Raw genomic sequence first — 24093 nt, 5'->3', positions numbered from 1 at the left:
GCCAGATATTAGGTCATAAATATGAACTTTTTTTTTTTGAGATGGAGTCTTGCTCTGTCACCAGGCTGCAGTGCAGTGGCACAATCTCAGCTCACTGCAGCCTCCGCCTCCCAGGCTCAAGCAATTCTCCTGCCTCAGCCTCCTGAGTAGCTAGGATTACAGATACCCGCCACCATGCCCGGCTAATTTTTGTATTTTTAGTAGAGACAGGGTTTCACCATGTTGGCCAGGCTGATCTCGAACTCCTGGCCTTAAGTGATCTGCCCACCTCTGCCTTCCAAAGTGCTGGGATTACAGGCCTGAGCCATCACGCCTGGCTATAAATATGAACTTTTAAAAATCTAGAAATGGGTTCTCCAAAAAGAGATGAGCTGATAACAGAGCCGAACACACAGAAAATAGTTTCAGGAAGGGCCTGGGCAGAGGAAGGCACAAACATGTACAGCATGGTATGTCCTAAAGGCGGCTATCTCCAGCCCAGCAATACACACACACAAACGATTCCTACATGCAGAGCCCTTTAGGAATGGCAGACCTTTGTTTCTACAACAGATTAAGCTGTGAATAGCCTAAAGAACACTTGCTCCTGGGGGTGGCCTGTACAGTGTCATAAAAGTCTGAATAAAAGGGGCTGGGTGGAGCTGGATGATCACGTGTGTGGTTCCACAGGGTGATGACAGCATCCGGCTCACAGTCACGGGTTCGTGTGTAAGGCGTGCATGTGGAGAAACGCCTTTGAGGAAAAGGCGTGTGAAAGGGTCTTTGGGTGGGACGGGCTAGACACAGGCTCAGAGAAGTGGATGGTTCTCAGGATGCAGATGAGTGTGGTAACTGGAGTCTAAACCCAGTGATAAGACTGTGCTGTCAAGAGGCACCGGGGTGACACAGGGCAAATGGAGGCAGAAGAGCGGGTCCCACCTCAAGAAGGGCTCAGGGGCTGGAATCTAGGGCAGGAACTAGCCTGAGAGCCTGCTTCACAGGCTGGTATGGTGCCATCTTAAGCAGGAAGAACTCGCACAAGCCCCTACCCAGGGGTAGAGTGCAGTGGTGACTGTGGGCACCCAGAGACACCCCAGGGAGGATTGGCTGAGGGGGAAAGGAGGAGATTCACTGGACCTGATACCCCTCCGCCTAAGATGGGGTACTCTACTGGATGGACTATGAAGCTAGGATGGGATCCTGAAGTGGCTCTGTTTGCCCCGTGCCACCCTGTCCTAACATGGGACCTACAAGTGGGCCCTGCCCTGCCCAGGGCCCAGGAAGCTCTCCCCGTTCCTATGTCTGTTTCCCTCCCAGGTCCACTCACTCCCACGAGACTTAGAGGCCCTTTCAGGACAAAGACAATCGCTTCACCATTTCTTCTTCAATTCCTGGCACAGAGTCTGGCCACTGGGAGACACCCAGCCAATAAGGCAAGGGAGAGAGGACTGAGGAGGGAAGGGGGCAGATCAAGTGATGAGAAGATCCCTCTTTAGAATCAGGTGGGGGCCTCGCACAGAAAGGGCGGCCTCCCCCACAGGAACCCCAGGGCAGGTCCAGAGTGCCAGGAAGGAGGAGGCGGCCAATGGGAAGGCGACTGAGCCCCAGGGACACACTGCGTCCATGGTGGCTCCTGAGAGATGGGCCACCCACTTCTGACCCCAGCCACGAGAACCTGCTTTCAGTTTGTTTATGCTCCTGAGCACTGGGGGTCCTCAGCCCCTCTCTTCCCTCAAGGAGGCTGTTGTGTCTTGGTTCCTGCTGTGGGGCAGCTATGAATTTACGATGCCAGGGCTGATTGAGGACATTCATCAGGATATCGGGGAAAAGACTGGAGAAGCAAAACAGTAAGAAAAAAGTCTGAAATACCTTCTAAGGCTGGAAAACGTAACAATAAATTTACTTTATGTCTACCTTTGAAAATTATCCTAACACAGATGCCAATTTCAAACCCTCCCAGTACTGGGAGACAAATGGCATACTGGTTTCTCACAAGCCTCCTTCATTCATCTGCTAACTGTGAAGGCCTCATCTCTGAACGCCCAGGGCTGGGCACCGTGCCTGGATCAGGCAGGATGCTCAATACGCGGTTGTGAGATGAGTAACAGGCAGACACCGTAGAACCAGCACTTGATGAGGCCTGCTGATTACACATAACGACACAACACGCTGAGAACAGACTTCAGGACTCCTAAGGCCAGACAGACCCCCGAGGCCAGCGTAACAGGGAGAGCTGTTACTAAACACCTCCTGCATGGATAGATGGATAGATGGATATACAGATAGTGCTGTGCCAGGAGCCAGGAGCCTGGCTCCTCCAAATCCACCCCAAGGGAAGCTGTCGAATTTGTAATGTGGTCATTCCTCTACGTCATCATTTCCTTCCTGAGGGGATTTCACAGCATTTTAATCCCATCGGGAAATAACTACTCATTGATAACCTATACTGTGCTATGTTTTGATTTAACAAGTTATCCAAGTATTACTCTAACATGCTCTCCTTTAGTCAATATTTTAGTGGGCTGACATGTTTAATTAGTGACAGTGACATTAGGCCAGGCACAGTGGCTCACGACTGTAATCCCAGCACTTTGAAAGTCTGAGGTGGGAGGATCACTTGAGCCCAGGAGTTCAAGACTGGCCTGGCCAATATAGGGAGATCCCATCTCTACTAAAAATAAAACAAATGAGTGGGATGTGGTGGTGTGCACCTATGGTCCCAGCTACTTGGGAGGCTGAGGTGGGAGGATCGATTGAGCTGGGGAGGTTGAGCTATAATGAGTCGTGACTGCACCACTGCACTCCAGCCTGGGCAACAGATTGGGACCCTACCTCAACACCAACAGAAAAATGACAGTGACATTAAATGACAAACTGTCTACTAGCCTCAAACTATCCACTTGTTCAAATGCAGATTCAGATAAACAGCATGTCAGAAACCAGGAGAACAGAGATGAGATGGAGTCTCCTTGCTTCAGAGCATTAAAAAGCTGACCTTATTCAGACCTGAAACCAGGGGAACTGAAGCACATAATTTTCACAGCCTCGGCCTCTAACAAAACCAACCATTACTCCAAAAAAAAAGGACACTCACCGAGCCATTGATGCACGGGACATCATCATAATGAAGTGCCGTCCCGCTGGGGTGGGCATAGCCATTGGAGGTGCCCCCTAGATACGGGTTAGCAGATATAACACGCCTGTTCATGAAACTGAAAGAAAGGAAATGCGTTAAAATCCATAACCTGACCACCTTTTACTCCAATCAGTCAAGTCTTTAATGAGTTCTGACTTTATGCCCAAGGCTATGTCAGAGGTCACAGGGGCAGAGAAGAAATACCAGACAGAATCTCGGTGGAAATGAGATGATGCATTGGAGGGACTGTCCTATAAAATTAGGATGGCACATAATCTGCAGAACTGCGGCACAGATCGCCAATAACCAATGCCAGGTACACGCAGCAAAGCCTGCAAATAACAGGTGTTCAGAAATACCAAGCGTTTTGATTATCATCCGTCTCTCACAGTGGCCCCAACGCTAGGTACACGCAGCAAAGCCTGCAAATAACAGGTGTTCAGAAATACCAAGCGCTTTGATTATCATCCGTCTTTCACAGTGGCCAGCTCCTCTCACAGCTCGTGTTCATAATAAAGTTTTATTGGAACACATGCCTCTTTCACAAGTGTGTTACTTCCAGAAGGACAACATGGCCTGCAAAGCTTAAAGTTACTGTCTGGTCTTTTTTGAAAAAAGTTCGTGGACCCCTGTTCTATAAGCTTTCTGGAACACTCATTCAACAAGTATTTATGGAGTTCTTAGAACTCAATCAGCACCACTGCCACCCCACATCTCTTCACCTCTACCCTGAAATTTCCTCAACTTCTGAGAGCCGCTGACAGCGGCCCGAGAAATCCTTTAGAAGGTGTGCTATTGTGGCATAATAAATATGTATTTTGGTCTTTGTCCCAAGTTCCTGGTCAGGGCTCCTAAAACCCTTGGAATTTCCTACATGAAGAGTAGGATGAGAGCTGGTTGCCAGGGAAACCAACCCTGTGATTACGGCTGGAACTTTCCATAAAAACCCAAGAGGATGGGGTTCCTGGAGCTTCTGGACTGTGTGCATGCAGCGGTGCCGGGAGCGTGGTGTGCCCAGCGAGGGCACGGGAACGCTGTGCCCCACATGCTTTGCCTGGTGCACCTCTTCCCTCACTGCTTCTGAACTGTGTCCTTTCACAGTAAACTGGTAATCCAGTAAGCAAGCTCTTCCTGAGTTCTGTGAGCGTTCTAGCAACGACTGAACTGGAGGGGAGGGGTCGTGGGAACCTCCAACTCACAACCTATTGGTTAGACGCACAGGTGACATCCTGGACCTGTGACTGGCATCTGAAGTGGAGTCAGCTTTGTGGACTGGGCCCTTAACTTGGGGAGCCTGACGCTGCCTCCCGGAAGACCACTGAGGGTTGAGTTCATGTATTAGGACATCCAGCTGGTGCCCACAGAAACCTAGAGAATTGCTTGGCATGGGAAAGACCTGCCCATTTAATGGCCAGAGGTGAGGCCCAACAGTGTGGAGCCTGTGGTGAGGGAACGGCTCACTCCCCTTTAAGGAGGGCAGGCCGGGCCACGCCAGCCTCCGCCCAACACCCCCAGGGGCTTCTGAAGTCGCAAGGTGCTGCCCAGGGCCTCGGGGCTCCGAGGGACTGGGTTTCTGCTCCGTCCCTGCGCTGTGGCTTCCTGCGCTCGGTCAGTCTCCTGGGTGCCCCGGCACTCCCCTGGCTCTCGCGGCTCCCCCAGCCCCTCTGCCTGCCGAACTCCTCTCCTGACACCCCTCGCACCCGGGTCTACGCGTGGGTGCTGCCCCCCAGGAGGCGGCCCGTCCCGCAGCCCCACAGCGGCCCCTCCCTCCCCTCCGGGCCCAGGGCAACAGCCCTGCATCTGCGTCCTGCCTGCTCTCCCCACTGGAGGGTCGGCCTCAGGAGCGCAGGGACCATGCGGGCACACACAGAGGTCCTCACGCAGGGGCAGGTGCCTAGAGGCTCGGCCGGGTTCCGAAGTCACGGGTCAGGACTAACAATGTAAATCCCAGGGAAGGGACCACCCTGACAGCATTTCCTGCTAGTGGGGGTATTTCATAGGATCCTGCGCTTCTGTGATCACCAGATGAAGAAAACACAGCGTAAGTGAAAACCGGGGAGAGAAACACAGGGGCAAGAAACACAGGGCCTCTTTGGTAAGAAGTCTGGCAGCGCAGCCTCGGGAGGAACCGGGCTTGGGGCTCCGGGCTGGGCTTCATCAGTGCGGGCCGCGGAAATGGCTCCTCACAGAGCGCGCGTGCGCCCCCTGCTGGGGAGGGACGCCATGCACGGCTTGCTGCCTGCAGACACTCTTCAATTATAATTTATAAACTTTTTCCTTTGCTTTATAAAAAATATATGCTAAACTTAAAATACATAAAAGTATATGTAGGAAAATAAAATGAAGAAGAAAACATACAAGAAGGAAAAGCACAGCAAAACTTGAACATTTAAGAGTTCTACAGTAATAGATTTTGATTTTTAAAAAATATATATTTAAGGTTTTCTAATTAAATGCCTTATTGGAGGGCTTTTAGGGAGACAGCGCTATGTATACTTTTTGTCAGTGAGAGGCAGTAAATGGAGGAATGAATAAAGCCTGGCCACAGGGACCATCCCCTCCCCTGTGCCCTGGGCCGTACTGCCTTGGGTCTTTCTCCTTCCAGCGGCAGGCACGTCTCTCACGGGCTTGCATCTTCAGTTTCCAGCATATGCCCTGCACTCGCCCTGTTGCAGCAGGGGCAAAGGATGGGGTCAGAACAGAGGCCCTGGGGGGGCTCCACTCCTGCTTCTGTGCTGGGAAGAGCCACAGCAGGATGCCTCTGACAGGCTCACCTGGCAGGACCTGGGAGCACAGGGATTAGGGGTCACAGGCACATAGAATGTCCTAGGTGGAAGAGGCCTAGCCAGTAGCTAGTCACCCTTCACCCTACAGAGAGGGACCTGGCCCAGTGAGGACAACTCTGCCCGGTCCCCAAGAGGGCAGGGCCTGGGGTCGCAACTAAACACGAGGCCTCGGTCTTGTGCTTGGTGTCTTTCCACAATAGGATTTGCAGCCAAAGACAGAAGTGGAAATGAAGTAAGAGGCCACATGCCACTTGTTACACCAAAACCAGGAAAGAGTCAAGGGGAGCTATTTCAGAATAACCTCCCGGGACTCCGAGGAAAGGGTGGCCAAGAGAACTGCCTCCCATCTGTGCATCTCCCCATGCTCCGCACCAGCCCCTGCTTTCCATCCTCTTCATCCTCACCATCCCATCTGTGCATCTCCCCATGCTCCGCACCAGCCCCTGCTTTCCATTCTTTTCATCCTCCCAACTGCTTCCTGAGGGGCTCCCAGCTGAGTGTGACTTGAAGGAGTTTCAGGAAAACTCTGGAGTATTTTCCTGTGTTGTATAATCTATGTATCTCATTGTAAATAGGTTTTCAGGAAAATACGTTTTGATTGTTTACCATTATTAAAGTTCCTAAATATCCCACTTTTCCTGGGAGAATCTCCATTATTATCTTACACTTTCCTCTTTTCAAAATATATTACTGCCGTCTCTTCCTCAGTCATGTACAATGCACAAAGAATTCTTCTAAGAACCTTGAAAAGATTCATTAACTGGCTGCCAGTTTATATAAAAGCAAAACATTTAATCTTAGAATATTCATCACACTGGCAAGCAACCATATTTTGAACACTGTTTCCTTGTCACATCTCATCTCTCTTAAGTGTTACAGGAGTGTTTGGCTAGAAAACTTGAAAATAAGCTTTATTGCTAACTGACAGCTCCTATAAAGACTTTAACGAGGTAGAAAAGATTCCTGCAGCCATAAATTCATTACATGCATATTTTTAATAAATATTTTTAGTGTTATAATCTACATTCCTTTCTCAAAAATGCGACCTTGCCACATTTGATTTAGATTAATACTCTAGTCATTTATAAAGTAAAAGCCAAGCTGTATTCTAGGGCAACGATTTTAATTCAGGGTTTCTCTTAAATGTGGTTATCGGTGTGCTGATTATACTTGCAATTACATGTGGACGTAGGATAGGTTTTTATGGAAATTTAGTATCTTCCAAATAAATATAGTGAACATCCATAACCACTTTTATGTCTGCTAGTTGGGCAGATTTTGCAAAAATAGATTTACGGATCTTATATCTCTTTAAAAACACTTTAAATGTGCTTTCTTTACTGCATAGTACTTAAAGAATTGGAGAATCATTATAATTTATCTACATTTTGCTGATTAGAAAGAATATAATTAAACAATAATGAGTATAAACAGAACGGTAAGTACTAGACTACATCTATCCTGATTTCCACACAAAAGGACAGTTGTGAGAACAGTGTGCACTGTAGAAAACCTCTAGTGTTACTGGGGATTTTATGGACAATCTGTGCAAGACTAGTTCCACTTGTCAAGGCTATTGACCTTAGCTGGGTGTATGTAACATGTGGCTTGAGTCCTAAAATGGGCCAAGTTATCTTCACTTTGAGAACTATTTCTTAGCCCCAGAATGTCCTAGCTAAGCATTAAATGAGTATCCATTCACCATTCAAGACACAAAGGAAGACTGCTCCAATTCCCCATAAATAGCACTTGTGTGGAAAAACTAGATGGTGGTGTTCGTATTAAACGGGCACAACACAACAGCACAGGCATCTGAGCCCATCTTCTTCACACTTGAAAGGTCGTGTAATCTCAGCACTGGCAGGTCTGCCAGCAGCTGTCTGTATGTTTCTCCTCACTTGCTGATGATGGAATTCATGACAGGCTTTGTTTTCATTCACTCCCCTCCCCCCAGTCCCGACTCTCTAAGGATGAGAGAAACATATGCAGCAGTCAAGGGGTGAAAGATGCTGGAGCTGCAAGTTTCAGAGATTATCTCACCCACCCTCTCTATTTTCTACAGAAGGCAGCAGAGGTACTAACAGGTAATGAATGACTTGTCCAAATTGTTCTAATTAGTAAATACCACAGCAGGCCCCAAGCCAAGATACCCTACCTAATACCTGCTGGATTTGAAATTAAAACCTGAGAAATGCATTCATTGTTATTCACTTAAAAGTGGCATCACGGGTCATGCCTGGAATCCTAGCACTTTGGGAGGCCAAGACAGCAAGATCACTTGAACCCAGGAGTCCAGGAGTTTGAGACCAGCCCGGGCAACATAATAAGACCAAAAAAAAAAAAAAAAAAATTAGCCAGGCATGGTGGCACATGCCTGTAGTCCCAGCTGCTTGGGAGGCTGAGATGGGAGGATCCCTTGAGCCCGGGAGGTCAAGGCTGCAATGAGTCATAATTGTGCCACTGCACTCCAGCCTGGGCAACAGAGCAAGACCTTTAATCAAAAAAAAAAAAACAAAACAAAAAAAAACCAACAACAACAAAACCCCAATAACAAACCAGAAAGTGGCAGAGTGTTCACATGTTTGTAAACCTAGTTAATGTCCAGCTTAACAGAAGGTGGCTGGATTCTCACACCTGCTTCTGCCCTCAATCTGTCACAAAACGTTCTTTTGGTTGAAGTATGTGAAGAAAATCCAACCTCAAACAGCTGTAAGCCGGACAAGTGGGGCACATTTTAATTGCTTTTTCTGAGCTGTAGTGACGCTTCTTCGGGACTACACCAAAACGCAGCAAGTGGTGGTCTCTTACCGCCAACTGCCATGGAGTCGGAAAGCAGATCAATCAACTCACATTAAAATCCAGTTGTTTATCTTGCACTAGGAATAGATCTTTCCCCAAGCATGACTTCTGCCGATCTTTCAAACGTTGACACCCTTCATTATACAACATCAAAAAAAACTGCTCACTGACATGACTACAGATCTCAGCAGGAGTCTATGGGTGCTGAGTAGCTGGCAAGCTCACCACGGCAGATGCAAATTTTCCAGAATTCTAATTTCTAAGGAAAGCTTAAATGTATCATAAGCAACAAATACTGCCAACTGTTTGCCTAGAGATGATGGGTGTAGCTAGCTCATTTTCAAGAAAACATCTGCAAATGCCTATGTGCAGTTTGTCTGTTAGTTGCTTTTTAAAGTAAAAATGAAAAAAAAAAAATCAAGGCAGCTAGTTCTATGAGCACCTCACTTGTCTGAGCTGTTCCTCAACAGGAGCACTGTCATTGGACACACCTGCATGCTCTCTGTGGCCTCTCATCACGCTACGCAGAACAAGAAAAACCCACGGGCTTCAGAGCCTTCATGAAAATGTCTACTATCTGATCCCTTATAGAAAAAGTCATCATTTTTACTGCTTCCTCAAGGACATCTTAAGTGAAACCAGCATTTTCTTTTACTATCGCAAATGGTAAAATTCTTTGACTATTTACATTGGCAGTGACAGTGATTATTAATACGGAGAAGGGCGACTATTGCTGCGAAGCTGCCAGCCAGTGATCACTAATGCAAATGTCCAAACAGTGGAAAAAGGAAACAATGTCTTAGTATATTATGAAAATAATTTAACCCCGCAGACTGCCAGAAAGGGTCTGGAAAACCCCCAGGGGGTCTGTGGACCATACCAAGAACTGCTGCTACAAATATTCTGCCATCACTATGTTAAAGAAATATTCACTGTTCAAAAGGATGTTTTTATAGATGATTGCAGCATTTTTTTTTTTTAAAATCACAATTTAAATTTACAAAGTACTTGACAGATAGCTTTGAAAACTCAGTCCTCATTACAGCAATACGTAGAATCATTTCTGCTTCGTAGAACTGTTCCCCTAATACAGGGGTCAGCAAACTATTGGCCAAACCCAGGCCACGGCCTGTTTTTGCAAATAAAGTTTTATTAGAACACAGACACACCCATTCGTTTATGTTCGGTGTCCAGCTGCAGCGGGAGCTGAGTGGTTATTAACAGGAAACGTGTGGCCCACAAAACCAAAAATATTTACTATCTAAGTCCTTCATGCAAGTTCGCCACACGCTGCTCGAATAGAAAACCCAGTGGGTTGACACGACAAAAACATTTCTGCAAAATTTGGCTTAAGATAATGGAGAAGGGAAAGCCTTTAGTTTTTCTTCTGGGTCTATATCCTCACACAATAACTAAGTTAAGCTAAGTTAGGGGAAAAGATAGTTACTGAACTGTGGTGCCATTTCACATGGCAGTGGGTCTTACCAGAAGGTCTGTTTGGCTGTCTGAATGACACTTGCAGACATCTCCACATCAATGTAGTCATAGTGCAGAGCCTCTGGGTCTGTGGACGATCCCGTCTCTGCGAGTAAAATCCCAATCCACCTGCCCATGTCTTCGGAAGAAGATGCCTGTTGAAGTGCGAAAAAAGGTAGGCTGTATTTAACTAAAGATTTTTACATTTTCATAAATGTGTCAATAAAGAGACCACATAATAGCAAAGGCGATGAAACATGATGTCCCTAAGAAGAAACGAGAAGGAAGATGGCTGAGCAATGGGATTAACGTCACGTTCGCAGCAGGCCTTAATTTAGGAAGTGTCATCCCGATTACACCAAAGGTGAATGAAACTCTGAGGTCCTAAAATGCCTTCCCATTATTGTGGGGAAAGGCACTAGGGTGTAAGACAGGAAAATTAACAGGATTAATTGCATCCCGGCTGAAGGAAGTTGCTGGGGTGCCTTTGGCGACACCACCTGACCATGAGAAGGAGCACGTCCCAGCTGCTGCTGCTTGACTTGGGAAGCGTGACCAAGCTCCAGGCCCTTTACTGGTCACAAACTTTTTTATACCAGGAGCCCTGGGTGAGCCCCCCTACATGGGCCTGAAATTGTCATTTAGTTTCTTGATTAGATGATATAAAAAAGTAATTTCCTTTGATATCAATTGTGTTTCCACAGGGGAAATGACGCTCTGTAATCACTGGGCTGCTTTAGGCACACCATTTTTTAAGATGTTTGCTATCTCCTCCATTTGGTCTGCTTAATTTGCAAGTCAGAAATATGTCTTTATGTTCGTTCAATTTTTAAGCCATCCTTTTATTTTTATTTTTATTTTTTTTTTGAGACAGGGTCTCGCTCTGTCACCCAGGCTGGAGTGCAGTGGTGTGATCATAGCTCACTGCAGCCTCCAACTCCTAGGCTCAAGCAATCCTCCTGCCTCAGCCTCCCAAGCAGCTGGGACTACAGATGTTCACCACCAAGTCCAGCTAATTTTTTAATTTTTTATTTGTAGAGACAGGGTCTCACCATCTTGCCCAGGCTGGTCTTGAACTCCCGGGCTCAAGCGATTCTCCTACCTCAGCCTCCCAAAGTGCTAGGATTACAGTTGTGAGCCACCATGCCCAGCTTTAAGCCATTGTTTTAAAGTGATTTAGAAAATCAGTTACATTTTTAATGGTATTTGAAATCTTTAAAAATTTTGATTAATCAAATATGCAAATAATGGTTAAAGTTTAGGAGAAATTAAGCTATCAAATCTATGAGTTAACTGAATGTTGAAGAAAAAAATTTATTGCTTATAAAAATTACTAATTTAAATAAAGATCTCTAAGTTGAGCTTAAAGAAAATTGGGTTTTATAATTATAAACTTGACAAGTTTAACACTGATCAAAATATAAGTAATTGTAAATATTCCATGCCATGTATAAAGACCTCTCTAAAGGAAGGGATGTTAACAAAGAAGCAGCTACTTTTTATGTTGAGAAATTGGCTAGTGATATTTTCCATATAACAAATCATTACTAACCATATACACAATGAGGCCATGAGGACAAAGGGAAGGAGTGCCCATTAAGTACCTTACAGAGAGTAAAACAGAATCAGTGTTTGCCAAATTAAAATGAACTGATTTGAATACCTGGATTAAAACAAAAAAACCACAAATGTGTTCTCTTCACTGGTCTTATGTCCTTCCTAAAACAAAATCTTTTTTTTTTTTTTTTTTTTTGAGACAGAGTCTTGCTTTGTCACTCAGACTGGAGTGCAGTGGTGTGATCTCGGCTCACTGCAAGCTCCGCCTCCCGGGTCACGCCAGTCGCCCGCCTCAGCCTCCCGAGTAGCTGGGACTACAGGTGCCCACCACCACACCCGGATAATTTTTTGTATTTTTAGTAGAGATGGGGTTTTCACTGTGTTAGCCAGGATGGTCTCGATCTCCTGACCTTGTGATCCGCCCACCTCGGCCTCCCAAAGTGCTGGGATTACAGGTTTGAGTCACCGCACCCGGCAAACAAAATCTATATTGAGAATGTATCCATGATTAATCTATACCTATGTCACTATAACCATTTCATCAAAGCATTTTAAAAATGTTTTAATACAATTAATATCTAAGATGTAATTGATATTATTACATTAGAGGTTACCAATTGTTTTCTTCATAGTTCATTGTATGAAATGTCCTCAGAGGCTTTTAAAAAATAATACTGTGGTGTTGGAGGTATCAGTTCTCACAGCTTTTAATACACAGATAGGTATAGACATAGAGACGTGTGTGGGTGCATATATGTATGTATGCATGTACGTGTATACATGCACTTGTAAGTATCTGTCATATGTATAACATATAAACGTGTGAATGTGTGTGTATGTATTCACATCCACACATCTGTTTCTAGCGTTTGTCTACTGAAAAGACCCAGGAGCTCTGGCCTGCCGGCAGAAGTGAGCACATCTGGCCCCCAGATCCTGGCTTCTCAACTCTCCGCCATTCTCCACTAAAAGGAATAGCATGCTTTGGAGGAACGGCTGACTCCAGGTCTGGAGCAGGGAAAAGTACAGGATGAGCCTGGGGCATCTCCTTGTGCCACAAAGTAAGGAAAGTGCTCCAAGCATGATGGACTATAATCTCTTTATTACAGGGACATGGCAAAGGACAAACAGCCAGCTCCAAGGGCCTCCTGCTGACCAAATCTGTGATAGTTTGACCAAAATAAGTCACGACAGTAAAGGATATAATCACTGATTAAAAATCTATAGGCTGGGCCAGGTGCAGTGGCTCACGCCTGTAATCCCAGCACTTTGGGAGGCCGAGGCGGGCGGATCACGAGGTCAGGAGATCGAGACCAGCCTGGCTAACACGGTGAAACCCTGTCTCTACTAAAAAAAATACAAAACTTAGCCGGGTGTGGTGGCACATCTGTAATCCCAGCTGCTCGGGAGGCTGAGGCAGGAGAATCGCTTGAACCTGGGAGGTGGAGGTTACAGTAAGCCAAGATTGCGCCACTGCACTCCAGCCTGGGCGACAGAGTGAGACTTGTCTCAAAAAAAAAAAACAAAAAACACTATGGGTTGGGCACGGTGGCTCATGCCTGTAATCTCAGCACTTTGGGAGACCAAGGCGGGCAGTTCACTTGAAGTCAGGAGTTTGAGAGCAGCCTGGCTAACATGGTGAAACCCCGTCTCTACTAAAAAAAATACAAAAATTAGCCAGGTGTGGTGGCACACCTGTAATCCCAGCTGCTCGGGAGGCTGAGGCAGGAGAATCGCTTGAACCTGGGAGGTGGAGGTTACAGTAAGCCGAGATTGCGCCACTGCACTCCAGCCTGGATGACAGAGTGAGACCTTGTCTCAAAAATAATAATTAATAATAATAATAATCTATGAATTCCCACTGATATACATACATACATAAACAAACGAATAATTAAATGGGAATAAAGGAAAATGGTCTCGCAGTTGATGCTAGCTAATAAATGTAGAAGGAATAACGGAATTAGAACGTCACCATTTAGAAACTGTCATTATGATTGTTACAGGCAAGAGTCATTAATGGATGCTGGAACCAGTGGGTGAAATTGTGAGTAATAATAGGATAGTTACATAGTTTCAAAGCATCTTCCCACATGAGACTTAGAGAGAGGGGAAAAATGCAGTCAATTTACAGTGGGGAAACCTTACCCAAGGGATCAAAATTAACATCATGAGCAGTGAGACACACAGACGCTGTGGGCCTCCTGATGTAACGCAGCATAAAACATGCCGCCACCTCCATGGGCTCCCGCTATAATTCTCTACTGGATCCCAAGGAGAGGAAACAGCAGACGCGCCCAAACCTGGGAGCCTTCTACAGAAAAGCAGTCTCCTTCCTAAGTGTCAGTGTTGTCGAGGCAGACGGAGCAGGCTAAAGAGACGCGGCAGCGGACTACAACACACGGGCTGGGGTTTCCTTCTGCTCCTGAAGGACATGATAGGAATAACTAGAAAAACCTGACGAAGATCTAGGACTCAGACCAGCATGCTGTATGCATGGTAGTTTCCTGACTGTGATCATATTACACTGTGGTTCTGGTAAGGTGTTTTCAGCAAATATACATCAAAGTATTTAGGGATAAAAGCACAACATACCTGCAAAAGGTTCTGAAAAAAATCCTACACAAAGACATACAGACATAGAGAGAGAGAAAGGGGCGCGGGGGAGAGTGCACACGCAGGGCTGTGCAAGAGACAGCAAGCATGGGGAATGTTGGTCTTTGGTGGATATGGGTGAAAGGCGCACAGGCATCCTTCATGCTATCCTTGCAACTTTTCGGTAACTCTGAAATTATCTCAAAACAAAAGTTAAAATAAAAGGATCTTGGAAAAAGTATAGATTGCAACTCTATTGGCTGGCTCACGGCATTGCAACTCTATTGGCTGGCTCATGGCATTGCAACTCTATTGGCTGGCTCACAGCATTGCAACTCTATTGGCTGGCTCACGGCATTGCACCTCTATTGGCTGGCTCACAGCACTCCAACTCTACTGGCTGGCTCACGGCATTGCAACCCTATTGGCTGGCTCACGGCATTGCAACTCTATTGGCTGGCTCACAGCATTTCGCCACTGATGAGGTCAGGCTTCTTGCTTACATTGGAAGGCTGTAGATGTTTTATGTGTCACTTGTAAGTGAAGTCACTTTTCAGCTGTAAAAATAGTTGTCCACGAAGTAATACTGGGTAAACTTCCAATTCTTGCTGTCGTGTCATTCAGGAAACTGAGTCTACTCACTTCAGCTCTCTCAAGGAATAAGCACCTTCCTCAGTGGTCCAAGCGTTTGTGAAGGTATGAAATGCTACCGCTTTCTCTCCAGGACTCGGGGCACACAACTACTGTGCCCCCAGCAATGGCAGGGCAGGTGACTTCTTCACCAAACAGCTCCCAACTTCCACCCACCCCCACCCCGCCCCGAGCTTCTCTGTCTGGGCACTTGCCCAGCATCTCCCTCTTCATTCCTGTATCTTACCCGTGCCAATTCATGCCTCCTCCTCCTTGCAACCCTTCTCAGATCTGCTGTCAGAGCTCTCATGGGAGACCCGCATTGTTACATCAAGAGTACAGTTTCTTTATTTAAGTTTTCAGCTTTTTTCCACCGCCATCCACCCTCCAGTTTTCAGCCTACATAAATGTTTATAAGGCACACTGACTCTAGCTCAGCATTCATGTTTTACGGTGGGTAAAGAAGCTGAGAGAGAACAAAAGCTTTGGCCGTGGTCAGGGTCTGCACAGAGCTGAGACTGGAACCCAGCTGTCCCAAGCCCATCTGAGCCCAGCCCTCTCTGTTAGATCACACTGCTGCAAAACCAGCCACGGGGGCAGCAATGCATGCTTCTGACCTTCCCTTACGTCCTGAGCCCTGCAGGAAAGACAGTGTTCATCTATTTTTAATCCCCACCAAAAAAAAAGCAGCCTCTATGAAAATAGTCCCTGCAATGAACTCCTATGTGTGAAATTCAAGATCTTCAGAAAGATTGCCTGACTGGGCAGCCGTGGCTTAGGTCGCAGCCCCAGGCACTCTCTCCTCTGCCGATGAGTGTCACTGTGCACGCATGTAGAGCAGGCTCCACACCAGGTGAGTTTCTGCCACACACCAGCCACCCAGCACGCCTCACACGAACTGGTTTCTATCGATTCTACAGCACAAGGTGCGTGACATGGATGCGACCATCTAGCGTGTGAATGCACGGGTCTGTCTGTGTGTGTATCTTTGCATCTTGGTCATAATAACACTAAGTGGGGGAAAAGACTCAGAAATAAAGGGAAAAATCACAGGAAAAAAAGGTCTAAAACTGGGTAGAAAACATCAGCAGAATGTTTTCTATGATGAAAAATTAAAAACTTTCAATAATGAAAGTTTTGAGTATGTAGCTATGAGTTTTAACTGTCTTTTCTGCTTTCATGAGTAAGAAATTCTAGTGAAGCAGCCAAATAAATAACAAAGCGTGCACCAAGCCCAAGGCTCTGAAACAGCAAAGGCGCTCTTTCAGTGCCTGTGTCATGTGGCTCACTGGCCACCGTCTATAAGGCATTCAGATGGCCCCAAAAAGTCTTCCATCTGTAAAGAAGTCCAGAACATTCCAAAGGAAACATTTACCACCATTTCAAAGAGCTCCTGGGGGAAAGAGCTTTCCTGGAAATTTTAAAACAAGTTATTTTCCAGGTGCTTTAGAAAAGCAATGTACTCTATGGGACTGTGTATTTAATTTCCCTGCAAACAGGCATAAAGAGGAACTCAGACAAGGAGGCAAGTCAATCTGATGTGTACAAATGGGTAGAAAGTGGTGCTGGGGTGCCGTCATTGTCGTATCTCCCAGAAAAAAGACTGAGGCAAGAAGTAAAGCAAAGACTCATGGACTGGGCAGTGAGAGAAAAGAGGGTGGGCCCAAAAGAGCTGCTGTCAGCAAGATGGGAGGAATTTTGATAGAGGAGTCAGCATTCGCCTTTTGAAAGGAAGATCACCGCGTGTGTCCCTCTGTGGAGTACAGCCCCTGGGAAATATCCTACCTCCAGTACTGCAACCTCCTGGCCGTTGCGCAGCAGCCGGAATGTCAGAGGATGTTTAGAATCCAAACCCGGGATCACCTCGCAGCCACGGAGCGGAACAGACACGATATGGGTCTTCAGGTCGGTCCTGTCCTTGTGGAAAATGAGCTTGTTATCTTTCACTCGGCACCAGCGCTCCCGCCAGCGGCTGTTGGAGAGCACGTTCAGATAGCCTGCGGAGACACAAGGCCACAGCTCAGCCGCCTCAGACAAGACCAGGCGAGGTGAAGACATCTAGAGTCGCACTGAGGAGGCCCAGGGATGGGAGTGTGGATAAAACAAATCCCTCACACGATCGATCAAGCTTTAAATGCAAATTCACATAAACTAGGAGAGCCGTGGCTACAGCATCACAAGTTTTGGGGGCTTTTCATGACATCACACAGGCCGTATCTGGAAGCCCCTCATTTAACATGTGCAACGAACCAGTTACCAAACGCCTGGTGTTGATGTGGGACTATGGAATTCACCTAAAGCACGTTAGAGAAGTTAGCAAGCCATCGGGTTTCGGATGGCCAGGATGGGGGCACGACAGCTGCCTTCAAACTGGAAACGGATTTCACTTATTTTGAGGAGCTGCAAATGATACAAGTGGAGTAAGAGTCACAGGCAAGCAGATTTTGGCTTAACATGAAGAAACAAAAACTATCTAAAAATGAAAACTTTCCAAGAAATAGGAGGCCCTGGGAGGCACTAAGATCCCCAGCGCTGGAAGCAGCCCGCAGATGGCAGAGGCCCTGAGTGCAGGTTCCCACCTGAGGCTGAGGACGCACCTGCCGCCTTTCTGCTCCTCAAACTGCAAAGCGACGGGTGAAGCTGCCCGGAGGAAATCTAAACCCTAAAGTCTGAATCTACATGAAAGTTTGTGATCCGTGTCTCTAGTATGGCACAACATCTTCAGTATATCACAGATAGAGGAGCGGTAGAATGACACGAAAAATTATTATCCTCATTTAAAAAAAAAACCTCCTCAAATACAGGAAATGGACACTTTTCACTTGTTACAAACATAAAATGAATTCTTCTAGAAATAACAAGGCATGAAAAAACAGATATCAGGGTGGCTGTACCTTCCAACCGCACCATAATGCTAGTAAATTATTGCCCCCTTCCTTTAAGATTTAGAAAGCGAGTTAAATAGCATAGAAAATGTTGATAGTGGCAGAAAAGGAAGTACCAGATTCCTAACTGAAGTTCAGCTACTCCTTCAATTCACACATGCACACACACACATACCCCTGCCTCAAAAATGTCACACATACCCCTACCTCAAAAATGTTAAGAAACAAAACAAAATACATCCTTTCCAATTCTGATTTTTCAGATTCCTTTTCCAGCCAATAGTAGTCCCAGCTACTTGGGAGGCCGGGGCAGGAAGATCACCTGAGGTTAGGAGTTCAAGATCAGCCTGGGCAACACAGTGAGACCCTATCACTAAAAAAAAAAAAACAAACTAATCAACTAAAATGCCTTTCCAAAAGGGTTTTGGAGGATGTTTCTTACTGCTTTTATGTTCTCAATCTTACACACCTTATTAGCAATTGATAAATGCTATAAAGACAAAAAAAAAGAGAGAGGTATGTTCAGGACCCAGAATGATGCTTTATCACTTACTTATAACTATTGGTTCAGTGGCTTACTAGGTACACACTTATAAAGTCTAAATTTTCATTGGCTGAATGTGATGTCATTTCTACCAACACACACTGAAGAGAAATGCACACTGCTTCTTCTGGAACTAAAACTTTCATCTGGGGTGTGGGCTGATGTTGTTAGGGCGTGACAGAGAAAGGAGGAGCCAGGCTGAGGCTCCAAGGCCTGTGCTGTGGCCGCCCTCTTGTGTTCAGAGAGCAAACTACACTCGATCCAAGCTCCTTGTATTTCAGACACTTAGGAGGGCTGCAGGGAGGTGAAGAGGCCCTAGAATTAAAGTAGGAAAGAGTCTCAGAGGCTTTACTTCTTGAAGGAGGACGTTAACTCCCAGATAATGTGAAGTATCTTGTCCAAGACCACACAGCAAAGCAAGACCTGAACCCCTGTTGGGAGTTAAAGACGGCAGATAAAGAGCTGTTAATATGAATACAACTGGGGCCTTACATCACTATTTTTGTTCTGTAAAATGCTATTTGTAAATGATGTAGTTCCAATACATCTATTCTTTTTTTTTTTTTTTTTTTTTTTTTGAGACAGGAGTCTTGCTCTGTCGCCCAGGCTGGCAGGCTGGAGTGCAGTGGTGTGATCTCAGCTCACTGCAAGCTCTGCCTCCCGGGTTCACGCCATTCTCCCGCCTCAGCCTCCCAAGCAGCTAGGACTACAGGCGCCCGCCACCACACCTGGCTAATTTTTTGTATTTTTAGTAGAGATGGGGTTTCACCATGTTAGCCAGGATGGTCTCGATCTCCTGACCTTGTGATCCACCTGCCTCGGCCTCCCAAAGTGCTGGGATTACAGGCCAATACATTTAGTCTTTAAAAAGAAAAAAGAAACCTCTACTTAAAAAGAGAGTCAATTATCATATCTGAGCATCCGAGTAACAGCGCTGGGAACCACGTGCTCACCATGGCTCTGACACCATCTAGAGTAACCACTCATGCTGAAAGCCGACACTTTTACATTTTTAGACTTTCACGCAATGACAGCCAACTGTATCAATCCTAAGTATGTTTTGAGCATGAGTTGACAAATGTAATGGTGTATCTGAAAGGAAAAGGAAAGCAAGGACTCCCCTCAAATAACTGCACATACTGAGGTGCATTAAGATAACATGCCCAAAAATGGCTTCTGAAAAGGAGCAGTAAGCTACAGGGCAAGGAAAACAGCCCATGCTCTGGAGTGGTCAGGGCCCAGGCACCCCTTCACAAGGCCGGGATAAGGAGCAGAAGAAACAGAGAATTGAAATGCCAGTGACCTCAATGACAGAGACCACACAGTGCAGCAGGGCAGCAATTCCCAACCACAGAGGACCCAGTCCCGATCCCCAACCACAGGGGACCCAGTCCCCAAGAGGGCAATTCCTAGCCACAGGGGACCCGGCCCCGATCCCCAACCACAGAGGACCCAGTCCCCAAGAAGGCACGGACTCTGCAGTGGGACGGCAATTCCCAACCACAGGGGGTCCAGTCCTGATCCCCAGCCACAGAAGACCTGGCCCCGATCCCCAACCACAGGGGACCTGGTCCCGAAAAGGGACATGGACTCTCATGGTGTCTTCTTCCCTGACAGAATCTGGCCCAAGGCCACCAGATACTATGAATTTCTTGACATTTCAGCCGTAAAAGGGATGATTATATTGGACAGATCCACATTTTATTTAGAACATGAGTTTATATGCAATTATCATAATACCCCCAATTTCCCCCCCAAAAAAATCCCCTGGGATAACAGACCTGTTCACAACAGCAGGTAAATCCACAGTCACCTGTCTGTTTTCAGCGACTGCCCCTACCCCATCCAACCCCCTGCCACCATTTCTCAAAATGGGGAGGCCCAAAGTTCCTACTTTCTGGCTGGGGAACATGAAGAGGCCACGAAGGAAATGGCAGACAACCTCATCTAAGGAGTCTAGAGTCAGGGGGTCCTCTGGACCCCCCAGTAATCTCCCAATCTGACACCTCTAGCCTGGCTGATGAAATCAGTGCTGACCCGGACCCCAAGTCATGTCCAGGAACAGTTACGCTGGAGCAGCATCCACCACCAGGTGGTGCCAGAGTGCAGCCAGGACGGGGCCAACTTGGCTCCTGGATCAAGAACTGCAGGCGGGCGCTTCAAGGCTCACCCAGGGCGTCTCAAGATTTAACCACTTAACAAGGCAGGTCCAGATAGAACTGATTTTATTTTTGAATCTCACTTATCATATTATGGTAGGGTGTTACTGAATTTTAAAAATTTCTGAGTTTAGTTTAATGTTTTCTGCTAATTTCTGCTCCAAATTCAAAAGAAAGAGTGCAGTTTCTTGCAACAACACTGTGGCAAGAGTGCATGAGGAGATCTCACTAGAAATAGAAAACTAACTTTACAGCCCGAAGATTAAACAAACAAAAAATACAGATGGAGGGGAACAGATATAAACCCTCCCGGTCAGCTGGTCCGGATATGGGGCGTCGCGGGTCTCAGTGCCAGGTGGCTCTCGAATTCCGGCAGCTGCAGAAGAGCAGGCAGCCAAAGCCTTTTAGAAGAGTGGCCAAGTTTCCATTTATTTATTCTCTTTAGGAAGGGAAATGATAGTGCCTGCCCACCCCAGAGGCTACTGTGCTTTGGTTACATGTGGCCAAAACGTTCAACACTTTTGAGAGACGCTTTATCCCAATGTAACTGTTCATTATATCTTAGCAAGTATTTGTTTCTGATCAGCTAGGAGGAGAGGGGTCTGCAAGAGGGGCATCAAGAAGCAGCTTTCGGAGAAACCAAATGTCAGGAAACTGCTGGCAGCTGATCACAGGCCTGCCGAAGCCAAACGCCTCCCTTCCCACTCTTCGCAGTGTGTCCTCGACGAGGCCAGGGGCAGAGGAGCTGGTACACTAACAGCCTGTCACAGTGGCTCTTGGAGTAAGAATGCCTTCCTGCCCTTTCATCAGACTGCATCTGATTTCTTTTTTTGAGGTGGGGCCTTGCTATGTTGCTAAGGCTGGTCTTAAACTCCTGGCATCAAGCGGTCCTCTCGCCTTGGCCTCCCGAGTCGTGGGGATTCCAGCTGCATGCTACAGTGCCTGGCTTCGTCTAGTTTTCGTGGAGGTGGATTATGATACCAAGCTGAGACGTATCTAGCTTTCCTGAATGTCTACTAAAAAATCCTGCCATTCAAAGAGCTTCATAAAGTGACAGAACATTTCAGCTGGAAGGGACCCTGCGAATGGCTACCCAGGCTCCATGAAGCCTCCGACTTGCCCCCTGGGGCCTTTCCTTTCTCTCAGCCTGTCCGTTTCTCATGATTTACTCGTCTGACATTGCATTTACTGTGCCTTGGATAGGTCTGGTATGCTTAGGTGATGTTTTTAAAAAACATGTCGGATGAATACATGGATAATCACAGTGACCAGGTACTGAGCATAAATGATGGGCTAGGCACTGAGCTCAGTGTTTCATGTATTTTATCCTCAGTTTTTATGAAAACAAAGGAATTGAAGTATTGAGCCATTTCCTAGATGGAGGAGCCTGACATCCAGAGGTGAAGCAATTTGCCTAAAGGAATGCAGGCATTCAACAAGTATTTACTGCGCTGGTATCGTCTGCCAAGCTCTGCACGGTCTGTGGACACAGGCAGTGAGCCAATGAGCCCCTGTTCTTACGCCAGTCATGTAGAAGGCGGAAAAGTGAAGTGGGGACAGCAGTGTTAGAGGCCCTGAACTGGCAACAAAGGAGGCACTTTCGGTTTTTCTCAATGCAGAATGTGATACGGTTAGTCTAACATTTCAAAACTTCTATCTGGTGGCCTGGGGAGGGGGAAACAGAGTAGAACGAGGTGAGCCAGTCAAAAGGTGCCACAGTCCCAGCCACAGGCGGAAATAGGGATGGGGAAGAGAGAAAAAGGTGGAAACGCATTTCCTGGTAACGACGGCTTAATTCATACAGTGACAATAATTCCAGGACTTGTAAGCCCAGGAGAAGGGCAAATAAGAGATAAATTTTGGTCAGGGGCCTTTGCGCATGTCTCAGATCATATTATCTACGCGGCCGTGTGCTGAGCTGACCTGCCCAATGCTAAATGCGTCCGTCAACGTCACTCAATAGGCGTTGCAGGGTTAGGCGGGTGGACCCGGCCAGCCAGGCTGCAATCCTCGCCACATTAATATGAAAGGCAATTGAGAGACTTTGGCCCAAACCCCCCTAAACCTTTCCAGCCGGCAAGCACCTGCAGAGAGCCTTCCCTCCCCTGCCCCCACAAGCAAGGCCCTCTGTCCTGCATTTAGGGGAACGGCTGACCCAGCTGCACTGTGTGGAAGGGCTGGCATTTGAACTCCGCTTTCAGTGGCTCCTGGGAGCTCTGTCCTGTGGGCTCAGCAGCACTGCACTTCCGGCCAGTCCAGCTCGGCCCTTCATCTCCCTGGAACAGAGAGCAGCAGCTGCGGAGACTCAACTTGGCAGGCTCAGTCTCAAGGGCCTTTGTCCAGCTCCTTTTTTCTGCCTGAAACTTTGCAGCTGTACTAAAATAACTGAAAATGGTCACTGTTGCCCCTTTATTTTTCTAAAAGCCCCTCCCCTCTCCCCTTTCCCCTGCAAAGAATTAGATGACAGCTTTAAAATCTTGTGGACAGAGGATGTTCTGTTAATACTGAGGCAAAAGCTGTCCACTAAGCAGTCTGATAGGAATCCATATGTCTAGTTAGATGCTGTGGATTCAGTATTCCTGCTCCCTGAGCGACCAACTGTGCTTCCAAGAAAGTGCCCAAGAAGAGGGTTTACCACAGTGTCTAGTCACCAGCACAAATGCAGCTATTTATCAGGAGCCACGGGAGTGTTCAGATCTTTGGGGGGAAGGGATAAGGGGAAGGCCTGTGGGACAGGGAACCAGCAGAGTTGGGTCAGAGGCTGTCTCTGCTCTCAGCTCGCTGTGTGGCTCCGAGCAAGCCATACAAGCTCTCTGAGCTTCAGTGCTGTCCTTTGTAAATGGACGGGTTTGGGCCAAAGTCTCTCAACTGCCTTTCATATTAATGTTTAACTGTTTTTCAAGGAAGAATTTCTATTTCCTCCACTGACCTAGAGCATTAAAAAACAAAAACAAAAACAAAAGAGTAGTTTCCTTCTTGTTGGCTAATTCCTGCTTTCTGTTTTTAATCCGTAACTCCTGTATTGAATCCCTAATTCCTGCTTTCTGTTGTTAATCGCTAACTCTCAAGGGCTGATGTGAGGCAGTCCCACCTTCCATGCGCTCCAAGAAAGGCAGAGGTCAGCGGGCCCAGCACTGGGGCACCAACACATTCACCCTCCCCATTCCGTGCTACAGCTGTTTCCTCTGACGGCACTTCGGCAGGGTGGCCGCCCTTTCAGCTCTAGCCTTTTTTAGGGAGGGAAGGGAGGGTAGTGGAAAATCATCAGTAATCAACTGGCCTGCTTCTGTGACTCAACTGCCATTTGACCAAGTTCAGGGAGCTTGGAACCCACCAGGCTCCTCAGTTACCCTTATGGTGATAGCCTTCCCTCCTAACTCAACCCCACAGGCAGCTGTTTCAACAGGACCCCTCTGCAAGACTCCTTCAACCACATGACGCCTTCACTGCTGTCTGCCCAGACAACTTGTGTCCACCAGAAATCGGTATGACACAACTTCCCAGATCACACTGTGAAAGTTGCCGAGGAGGTGAGACTTTGCCTGTC

At 46.9% G+C, this 24093-nt stretch overlaps 1 protein-coding gene across 7 annotated transcripts in view; it reads right to left on the bottom strand.

Annotated features, from left to right (window-relative positions):
- Positions 1-24093, bottom strand: part of AFAP1 (actin filament associated protein 1) — a 179272-nt gene that overhangs the window by 24430 nt on the left and 130749 nt on the right. For all 7 annotated transcript variants that reach the window (XM_063705170.1, XM_055385387.2, XM_063705173.1 and 4 more), the window contains 3 exons: positions 16744-16955; positions 10186-10331; positions 3074-3191 (listed from right to left, as the gene is read on the bottom strand). In XM_063705170.1, the coding sequence (XP_063561240.1) occupies positions 3074-3191; positions 10186-10331; positions 16744-16955 (476 nt within the window). The remainder of the gene's footprint in view (positions 1-3073; positions 3192-10185; positions 10332-16743; positions 16956-24093) is intronic.

The sequence above is a fragment of the Gorilla gorilla genome, chromosome 3 (genome assembly GCF_029281585.2).
Source record: "Gorilla gorilla gorilla isolate KB3781 chromosome 3, NHGRI_mGorGor1-v2.1_pri, whole genome shotgun sequence".
Classification (NCBI taxonomy): Eukaryota; Metazoa; Chordata; class Mammalia; order Primates; family Hominidae; genus Gorilla; species Gorilla gorilla.
This window is presented reverse-complemented; position numbering and strand designations above follow the sequence as displayed.